Below are 10,049 nucleotides of genomic sequence, written 5' to 3'. Positions count from 1 at the left end.
CCCGTCTCCCTCCTCCCTCTCCCCCTCCCTCACCCCCCACCCTCTCCCTCACCTCTCTCCCTCACCCCCCTCTCCCCCTCCCTCGCCCCCTCCCACTTCCTCCCGTCTCCCTTACCCCCTTGCCCTCACCCTTCTCCCCACCCCCCTCCCTCACCCCCTCCCTTGCCCCTCCCTCACCCCCCATCTCCCCCTCCCTCTCCCCTCCCTCTCCCCCTCCCTCATCCCCCTCCCTCACCCCCTTCCCTCTCCCCCTCCCTCTCCCCCACCCCCTCCCTCGCCCCTCCCCCTTCCTCCATCTCCCTTACCCCCTCGCCCTCACCCCACTCCCTCTCCCCTCCCCCTTCCTCACCCTTTCCCTTGTCCCCTCCCTCACCCCCCCATCTCCCCCCTCCCTCGCCCCCACCCCCACCCTCACCCCCTCCCTTTCCCCCCTCCCTCGCCCTCTCTCCCCCTCCCTCGCCCCTCTCCTCCCTCACCCCTCCCTCGCCCCCCTCCCCCTTCCTCCCATCTCCCTTACCCCCTCGCCCTCACTCTCCTCCCCCTCCCTTGCCCCTCCCTCCCCTCCCCATCTCCCCCTCCCTCATCCCCCTCCCTCCCCCTCCCTCGCCCCTCCCACTTCCTCCCGTCTCCCTTACCCCCTCGCCCTCACCCATCTCCCCACCCCCTCCCTCACCCCCTCCCTCGCCCCTCCCTCGCTCTCCTCTCTGCCCCCTCCCTCGCCCCCTCTCCCCTCCCTCGCCCCTCTCCTCCCTCACCCCTCCCTCGCCCCCTCCCCCTCCTCCCATCTCCCTTACCCCCTCGCCCTCACCCCCTCCCTCACTCTCCTCCCCCCTCCCTTTTCCCTCCCTCCCCTCCCCATCTCCCCCTCCCTCGTCCCCCTCCCTCCCCCTCCCTCGCCCCCTCCCACTTCCTCCCATCTCCCTTACCCCCTCGCCCTCACCCCTCTCCCCACCCCCTCCCTCACCCCCTCCCTTGCCCCTCCATCACCCCCCCATCTCCCCCTCCCTCGCCCCTCCCTCGCTCTCCTCTCTTGCCCCCTCCCTCATCCCCCTCCCTCCCCTCTCCCTCCCCCCACGCCCCACCCACCTGCAGCCGGTAGCTCTCGCCAATCACGGAGGAGATGACCCCGTCCAGGCCCCGCTCCAGCTGCCGCCTTATCCGGGGGTGGCGCGTGTTCGCCAGGAAGGCGTAGGTCCTCTCTGGGGGAGGAGGGAGAGGAGGGGAGGAGGGGGAGGAGGGGGAGGAGGGAGGAGGAGGAGGGGAAGAAAAAAAGAGGAAGAGGAGGAAGAAGGGGAAAAGGAGGAAGGAGGAGAGGAAGAAGAGAGGAAGAGGAGGAAGAGGAGACGAAAAAGAGAGGAGGAGGAGCAGAAGGAGGAAGGAGGAGGAGGAAAAGGAGGAGGAAGGAGGAGAAAGAAGACGAGAGGAGGAGGAGGAAGAGGAGGAGGAGGAAGTAAGAAGGGGAAGAAGGAAGAAGGAGAGGAGGAGAAAGAAAAAGGAAGAGAAGGAAGAGAGAAAGAGGAAGAAAAAGAAGAGAAGGAAGAGGAAGAAGAGAAGAGGAGGAAGAAGGGGAAGAAGGAAGAAGGAGGGGGAAGAAGAGGAGAGGAAGAGGAAGAAAAAGAGGAAAAAGAGGATGAAGAGAAAGATGAGGAAGAGGAAAAAGAGAGGAAGAAGAAGAAAAAGATGAGGAAGAGGAAGAAGAGAGGAAGAAGAGAATGATGAAGAGGAAGAAAAAGAGGAGGAGGAGGAAGAGGAAAGAAGGGGAAGGAGGGAAAGAAGGAAGAAGGAGGAGGACGAAAAGAGGAGGAAGGAAGAAGGGGACGAAGGAAGAAGAGGAGAGGAAGAGGAGGAAGAAAAAGATGAGGAAGAGGAAGAAGAGAGGAAGAGGAAGAAGAAAAAGATGAAGAGGAAGAGAAAGAAGAGGATGAAGAAGAATAAGAGAAGAGAAGGAAGATGAAGAGGAAAAAGAAGAAAAGGAAGAGGCAGAAGAAGAGAAAGGTGAAGAGGAAGAAAAAGGGGAAAAGGAATAAGAGAAGAGGAGGAGGAAGAAGATGAGGAAGAAGGAAGAAGAGGAAGAGGTAGAAGAAGAGAAAGATGACGAAAAGGAGAGGAGGAAGAGGAAGAAGAGAAGAGGAGGAAGAAGAGAAAGATGAGGAAGAGGAAGAGGGTCAGGCTCTTCATTTCCTGTCCAGACAGGAAGCCGAGCCTCTAACGGTTCTCTGCCCATCCAGGAAGTGAGGAGCTCAGGTCCAGAGGGTCAGTCCCTTCATTTCCTGTCCAGACAGGAAGCTGCGCCTCTAAAGGCTTCCTTCCACATCACTTCTTGCCCTTCCAGGAAGTGAAGAGCTCAGGTCCAGAGGGTCAGGCCATTCATTTCCTGTCCAGACAGGAAGCCGAGCCTCTAACGGTTCCCTGCCCATCCAGGAAGTGAGGAACTCAGGTCCACAGGGTCGGACCCTTCGTTTCCTGTCCAGACAGGAAGCTGCGCCTCTAAAGGCTTCCTTCCTCGTCACTTCCTGCCTGTCCAGGAAGAGAGGAGGTGAGTTCCAGAGGGTCAGTCCCTTCATTTCCTGTCCAGACAGGAAGCTGCGCCTCTAAAGGCTTCCTTCCACATCACTTCTTGCCCTTCCAGGAAGTGAAGAGCTCAGGTCCAGAGGGTCAGGCCATTCATTTCCTGTCCAGACAGGAAGCCGAGCCTCTAACGGTTCCCTGCCCATCCAGGAAGTGAGGAACTCAGGTCCACAGGGTCGGACCCTTCATTTCCTGTCCAGACAGGAAATGGTCCGTGCACCCACCTCCGCAGGCCTCCTTCCTGGTCCGCAGGTTCACGAAGAACAGCAGGGGCTTGCTCAGGAGGGTCTCCCGGTAGTCCCTGTACTCGCTGTAGGTGGTCAGCTCCACGTACCTACGGCCAAGGAGAGGTGACCGCGGTCAGCCGGGGCCTGGGGGTCCATCCATCATCATCATCATCATCATCATCATCATCACCATCATCCATCCATCATCCATCATCATCATCATCATCATCCATCATCATTATCCATCCATCATCATCATCATCATCCATCATCATCATCATCATCCATCCATCATCCATCATCATCATCCATCATCATCATCATCATCATCATCCATCATCATCATCACCATCATCATCATCATCATCATCCATCCATCATCATCATCATCATCATCCATCCATCATCATCACCATCATCATCCATCATCATCATCATCCATCATCATCATCATCATCATCACAGGGAACCTGGTGACACGAAGTTTAGGAACGGGGGTGGGGGTGGGGGATGAGAATGAGGATGAGGAGATGAGGATGAGGATGAGGAGATGAGGATTAGGATGAGGAGATGAGGATGAGGAGATAAGGAGGAGGAGATGAGGAGGAGGAGATGAGGATGAGGATGAGGAGATGAGGATGAAAAGATGAGGATGAGGATGAGGGTGAAGAGATGAGGATGGGGATGAGGATGGGGATGAGGATGAGGAGATGAGGATGAGGATGGAGATGAGGATGAGGAGATGAGTATGAGAAAATGAGGATGAGGAGATGAGGATGAGGAGATGAGGATGAGGATGAAAAGATGAGGATGAGGAGATGAGGATGAGGAGATGAGGAGGAGGAGGAGGATGAGAATGAGGCGATGAGGATGGAGATGAGGAGGAGGAGGAGATGAGGATGAGGATGAGGAGATGAGGATGAGGAGATGAGGATGAGAATGAGGAGATGAGATGAGGATGAGGAGATGAGGATTAGGATGAGGAGATGAGGATGAGGAGATAAGGAGGAGGAGATGAGGATGAGGAGATGAGGATGAGGATGAGGAGATGAGTAGGAGGAGGAGGAGGAGATGAGGATGAGGAGATGAGGATGAGGATGAGGAGATGAGGATAGGGATGAGGAGATGAGGATGGGGATGAGGATGAGAATGAGGAAGGATGAGGATGAGGAGATGAGGATGAGGATGTGGAGATGAGGATGAGGAGATGAAGATGAGGATGAGGAGATGAGGATAGGGATGAGGAGATGAGGATGGGGATGAGGATGAGAATGAGGAAGGATGAGGATGAGGATGAGGATGTGGAGATGAGGATGAGGAGATGAAGATGAGGATGAGGAGATGAGGATGAGGATGAGGAGATGAGGATGTGGAGATGAGGATGAGGAGATGAAGATGAGGATGAGGAGATGAGGATGAGGATGAGGAGATGAGGATGAGGAGTTGAGGAGGAGGAGGAGGAGATGAGGATGGGGATGAGGGATGATGAGGATGAGGAGATGAGGATGAGAAGATGAGGATGAGAATGAGGAGATGAGGATGAGGATGGGGATGAGGATGAGGAGATGAGGATGAGGAAATGAGGATGAGGAGATGAGGATGAGGAGATGAGGATGGGGATGAGGAGATGAGGATGAGGATGGGATGAGGATGAGGAGATGAGGATGAGGATGAGGAGATGAGGATGAGATGAGGATAAGGATGAGGATGAGGAGATGGGGATGAGGATGAGGAAATGGGGATGAGGAGATGAGCATGAGGATGAGGAGATGAGGATGGGGATGAGGATGAGGAGATGAGGATGAGAATGAGGAGATGAGGATGAGGGGATGAGGATGAGGAGATGAGGATGGGGATGAGGATGAGGAGATGAGGATGGGGATGAGGATAAGGAGTTGAGGATGGGGATGAGGATGAAGATGAGGATGAGATGAGGATGGGGAGGAGGGAGATTGGGGTTGGGGTGACGAGGAGGAGAGACATGGACATGGGGGCGGGAGGATGTGGTGGGAATGGGAGGGTAGAGGGGGATGGGGGACAGAGAGAGAGGGGGGAGAGAGAGGGAGGGAGAGATAGAGAGTGAAAGAGAGGGAGAGAGAGGGAAAGGAAGAAAGACAGAGGGAGAGAGAGAGAGGGAGAGAGAGGGAAAAAGACAGAGGGAGAGAGGGAAGGAGACGGGGAGAAAGAGAGAGGGAGAGAGAGGGAGGGAGAGAGAAACAGAGAGGGAGAGACAGAGGGAGAGAGAGGGAGAGAAAGATCAAGAAAGGGAGAGAGGGAGAGAGAGGGAGAAAGAGAGGGAGAGAGAGAGGGAGGGAGGGAGAGAGAGAGCGGAGAGAGGGAGAAAGGGAGAGAGAGAGAGTGAGAAAGGGAGATAGAGAGGAAGAAAAGAGAGAGGGAGAGAGGGAGGTCGAGAGAGAGAGAGAGAGGGAGGGAGAGGGAGAGAGAGGGAGAGGCAGAGAGAGAGAGAGAGGGAGAGAGGAGGGAGAGAGGGAGAGATAGAGAGCGAAAGAGAGGGAGAGGGAGGGAAAGGGAGAAAGACAGAGAGGGAGAGAGGGAGAGGGAGAGAGAGAGGGAGAAAGAGAGAGGGAGGGAGAGAGAGGGAGAGACAGAGAGGGAAAGAGAGAGGGAGAGATAGCGAAAGAGAGGGAGAGGGAGGGAAAGGGAGAGAGAGGGAGGGAGAGGGAAAAAGACAGAGAAAGTGAGGGAGAGAGGTGGAGAGGGAGAAAGAGAGGGAGAAAGATAGAGAGGGAGAAAGGGAAAGAGAAAGAGGGAGAGAGTGAGAGAGGAGGAGAAAGACAGAGCGATAGAGAGAAAGAGGGAGAGAGAGAGAGGGAAAAGGCAGAGAGGGAGAGAGAGGGAGAAAGACAGAGAGAGAGGGAGAGAGAGAGAGAGAGAGAAATAGACAGAGAGGTTGCTCCAGGGGAAATGCTGAGAGAGAGACCCAGAGAGAGAGAGGGAGAGAGAGACAGGGAGAGAGAGAGTGAGAGGGAGGGAGAGGAAAAGAGAGAGGGAGAGGGGCAGGGAGAAAGACAGAGGGAGAGAGAGAGGGAGAGAGGAGGAGAGAGAGGGAAAGAGACAGAGTGACAGAGAAAGAAAGAGGGAGTGAGAGGGAGAGGGGGATTTGTCCAGGGGAAATGCTGTTTCCCAGGCCTCAGCCTCGGCCAGAGCTGGGCTGGGCCTGGCTTCCCGGAAAGACGCCCCCATCCCCCCATCCCCCACCCACCTCCCCCCCAGGCGGCCGCTGAGCTCACCCGCAGCCCCCGCCCCGCCCATCCCGCGGGGGGGTGGAGGGGAGGATTGGGTGGGGACCAGCCGCCCCGCACCCCGTCCTCCCCGCCCCCTCAGCCCGGCCCCAGGGTCCCCCCCATGCTCAGCTGCTTCCGGGAAAGAACAGGGAAGAGGAAGGAAGGATGGAAGGAAGGAAGGAGGTTAGGAAGGAAGGAAGGAAGGAAGGAAGGAGGGAAGGAGGGAAGGAAGGAAGGAAGGAAGGAAGGAGGGAAGGAAGGAAGGAGGGAAGGAGGGAAGGAAGAAAGGAAGGGAGGGAGGGAGGGAAGGAAGGAAGGAAGGAAGGAAGGAAGGAAGAAAGGGAAGGGAGGGAGGGAGGGAGGAGGGAAGGAAGGAAGGAAGGAGGGAAGGGAAGGAAGGAAGGAGGGAAGGGAAGGAAGGAAGGAAGGAAGGAGGGAGGGAAGGAAGGAAGGAAGGAGGTAGGGAGGGAGGGAAGGAAGGAAGGAAGGAAAGAAGGAAGGAAGGAAGGAAGGAAGGAAGGAAGGGAGGGAAGGAAGGAGGGAAGGAAGGAAGGAGGGAACGAAGGAAGGAGGGAAGGAGGGAAGCAAGGAAGGAAGGAAGGAAGGAAGGAGGGAGGGAAGAAAGGAAGGAAGGAAGGAAGGAAGGAAGGAAGGGAAGGAGGGAAGGAAGGAAGGAAGGGAAGGAGGGAAGGAAGGAAGGAAGGGAAGGAGGGAAGGAAGGAAGGAAGGAGGAGAGGAAAGGGAGGGGAAGGGGAGAAAAGGGAGGGGAAAGGAAGGAAAGGGAGGAAAAGGAAGGGAAGGAGAGGAAAAGGAGAGGAAAGGGAAGGAGGGGAAGGGAAGGAAAGGAGAGGGAAGGAAAAGGAAGGAGAGAAAAGGGAAGGGGAAGGAAAGGAGAGGAAAAGGAAGGAAAGGAGAGGGAAGGAGGGGAAGGGGAGGAGGGGAAGGGGAGGAAGCAGAGGAAAAGAAAGGAAAGGAGAGAAGGGAAGGAGAGGGAAAGAGGAAAGGGAAGGGAAAGTTCGGAGGGGGAGGTAAGGGAAAGAGAGGGAAAGAGAGGGAAGGAAAAGGAAGAAGAGAAATGGGAAGGGAGGGGAAGTGAAGGGAAGAGAGAGGAAGGGAAAGGGAGGAAAGGGAAGGGAAGGAGAGGAAAAGGAAGGGAAAGGAAGGGAGAGGAAGGGAAGGAAGAGGAAGGAAAGAGAGAGGAAGGGAAGAGAGAGGAAGGGAAGAGAAGGAGAGAGAGAGGAAGGGAAGAGAGAGGAAGGGAAGACAGGAAGGGAAGGAGGGAGAGGAAGGAAAGACAGAGGAAGGGAAGGATGGAGAGGAAGGGAAGAGAGAGGAAGGAAAGACAGGAAGGGAAGGAGGGAGAGGAAGGGAAGACAGAGGAAGGGAAGAGGGAGGAAGGGAAGAGGAGAGAGAGAGGAAGGGAAGAGAAGGAGAGAGGAAGGGAAGGAGAGAGAGGAAGGGAAGAGAGAGGAAGGGAAGGAAGAGGAAGGGAAGAGAGAGGAAGGGAAGGAGAGGAAAAAGAAGGGAAGGAGAGGGAAGGGAGGGGAAGGAAAGGGAAGGGAAGGAAGAGGGAAAGGAAGGGAAGGGGAGGGGAGGAGCGGGAAGGGAAGAAGGAGGAAGGAAAAGAGAAGGAAGGGAAGAGAGAGGAAGGGAAGGAGAGGGAGGGAAAAGGAAGAAGGAAGGAAAAGGAAGGAGAGGAAGGGAAGGAAAGGGATGGGAAGCAAAGGGAGGAAAAGGAGGGGAAGGGAAGAGAGAGGAAGGGAAGAGAAGAAGAGAGAGAGGAAGGGAAGAGAGAGGAAGGGAAGAGAAGGAGAGAGAGAGGAAGGGAAGAGAGAGAGGAAGGGAAGAGAAGGAGAGAGAGAGGAAGGGAAGAGAAGGAGAGAGAGAGGAAGGGAAGAGAAGGAGAGAGGAAGGGAAGGAAGAGGAAGGGAAGGGGAGGAAGGGAAGGAGGGAGAGGAAGGGAAGGAGAGGAAAAAGAAGGGAAGGAGAGGAAAAAGAAGGGAAGGAGAGGGAAGGGAGGGGAAGGAAAGGGAAGGGAAGGAAGAGGGAAAGGAAGGGAAGGGGAGGGGAGGAGCGGGAAGGGAAGAAGGAGGAAGGAAAAGAGAAGGAAGGGAAGAGAGAGGAAGGAAGGAGAGGGGAGGGTTGAGGGTTGGGGTCGGGTCTCGCTCCCTGAGAGGGGTTGGGGAGGAGGGGGAGAAGGGAGGAGGAGGGGAGGAGGAGGAGGAGGAGGGAGGGGAGGACGGAGACCCCGCACCTCCTGAGGTGTCCGCTGAGGCGGCGGAGGCGTCCGTCCAGCCGCACCAGGTCGTCGGCGAAGACGTTGAAGCCCCCGGAGGAGGAGGAGGAGGAGGAGGAGGCGCCCCCGTCCTCTCCCCCGGCGGGGACCACCAGGCGGTCCTCCCCTCCAGCCGCAGGGAGGACGGCAGCAGCTCCATGAGCTGGCGGGCGGGCAGGAGGCCGAGCTCGCAGTCGCACGTCCACAGGGCCCTCAGCTCCGCCGACGAGATGGAGGTGAGGCTGGGCCGGGCCGGGGTCGCCATGGCTGGGGAGGAGGGGGAGGAGGGGGACGGGAGTCCTCCCCAGCGCCCGCGTCCGGTGTCCTCGCTTGCTCGCTCCAGGCCCGAGTGCCACGTCCGCTCCCCGGGACGGGGCGGGGACCCCGGAGGTGCCGGCCAAGGCTGGGTGAGTCATCCCCCTGGGGGCCAGAGGCTCCTCCCGCCTCCCTCCCTGCTCCTCCCTGCCTGGCTGATCCTCCCTCACTCCCTGCCTGCTCCTCCCTGCTTCTCCTCCTTCCCTCCCTGCCTCCTCCCTCCCTCCCCAGTCCTCCCTCCCTCCCTCCCTGCCTGCTCCTCCTCCCTCCCTGCCTGCTCCTCCTTCCTCCATGCCTGCTCCTCCCTACTCCTCCTTCCTCCCTGCCTGCTCCTCCCTCCCTCCCTCCCTCCATGCTCCTCCTTCCTCCCTGGCTACTCCTCCTCCCTCCCTCCCTGCTCCTGCTCCTCCCTCTCTCCCTCCCTGCATCTCCTCCCTCCCTCCCTCCTTTTCTGCTCCTCCTCCCTCCCTGCCTGCTCCTCCTCCTCCCTCCCTCCCTGCTCCTCCTCCTCCTCCCTCCCTGCCTGCTCCTCCTCCTCCCTTCCTCCCTGCTCCTCCTCCTCCCTCCCTCCCTGCTCCTCCCTCCCTGCCTGATCCTCCCTCATGCCTAGTCCTCCCTTCCTTCTGATCTTCCCTACTGGTCCTCACTGCCTGTTCCTCCCGTCTGGTCCTCCCTCCCCACCGGGTCCTCCCTCCCTGCCTGGTCCTCCCACTGCCGCCACCCTCTGTCCAACCCACCATGCTCTGCCCCACCCACCACCATCCTCCTCCTCCCCCTTGCTCCTCCTCCCTCCTCCTCCTTCTCTTCCTCCTCCTCTTCCTCCCCCTCCTCCTCCTCCTTCTCCTCCTCCTCCTCCTCCTTTTCCTTCTCCTCCTCCTTCTCCTCCTCCTTCTCCTCCTCCCTCTCCTCCTTCTCCTCCTCCTTCTCCTCCTCCTTCTCCTCCTTCTCCTCCTCCCTCTCCTCCTTCTCCTCCTCCTTCCCCTCCTCCTTCTCCTCCTCCTCTCCTCCTTCTCCTCCTCCTTCTCCTCCTCCTTCTCCTCCTCCTCCTCCTCCTCCTCCTCCTCCTCCTCCTTCTCCTCCTCCTTCTCTTCCTCCTCCCCCTCCTCCTTCTCCTCCTCCTTCTCCTCCTCCTCCTTCTCCTCCTTCTCCTCCTGCTCCTTCTCCTCCTCCTCTCCGTCCTCCCTCTCCTCCTCCTCCCGGAAGTCCCCGTCGGTCGTTTCCGGGGAGATGGATCCGGTTTTGGCTTTTTTTCTTTCTTTTCCTTTCTCTTCTCTCCTGTTCACAGCAGCGGGAGGGGCCACGGGGGGCAGGGGGGTGTCCCCGGGTTGCCATGGCAACCGCGGGGCAGAGCGTCCCGGGAGGGGGCGGGGCTTCCTGGCTCCGCCCACCGTGGGCGTGGCCTTCCAGCAGCTCCTGACC

At 58.2% G+C, this 10,049-nt stretch overlaps 1 protein-coding gene across 1 annotated transcript in view; it reads right to left on the bottom strand.

Moving 5' to 3' along the window:
- Positions 1 to 8,696, bottom strand: part of Medag (mesenteric estrogen dependent adipogenesis) — a 12,679-nt gene extending 3,983 nt beyond the window's left edge. The window contains 4 exon segments of the mRNA XM_060375907.1: positions 1,087 to 1,199; positions 2,793 to 2,902; positions 8,295 to 8,437; positions 8,440 to 8,696. Coding sequence (XP_060231890.1) covers positions 1,087 to 1,199; positions 2,793 to 2,902; positions 8,295 to 8,437; positions 8,440 to 8,580 — 507 coding nt within the window. The 5' untranslated portion in view covers positions 8,581 to 8,696.
- Positions 8,697 to 10,049: the final 1,353 nt, after the last annotated feature.

The sequence above is a fragment of the Meriones unguiculatus genome (genome assembly GCF_030254825.1).
Source record: "Meriones unguiculatus strain TT.TT164.6M chromosome 13 unlocalized genomic scaffold, Bangor_MerUng_6.1 Chr13_unordered_Contig_2907, whole genome shotgun sequence".
NCBI classification, from domain to species: domain Eukaryota; kingdom Metazoa; phylum Chordata; class Mammalia; order Rodentia; family Muridae; genus Meriones; species Meriones unguiculatus.
This window is presented reverse-complemented; position numbering and strand designations above follow the sequence as displayed.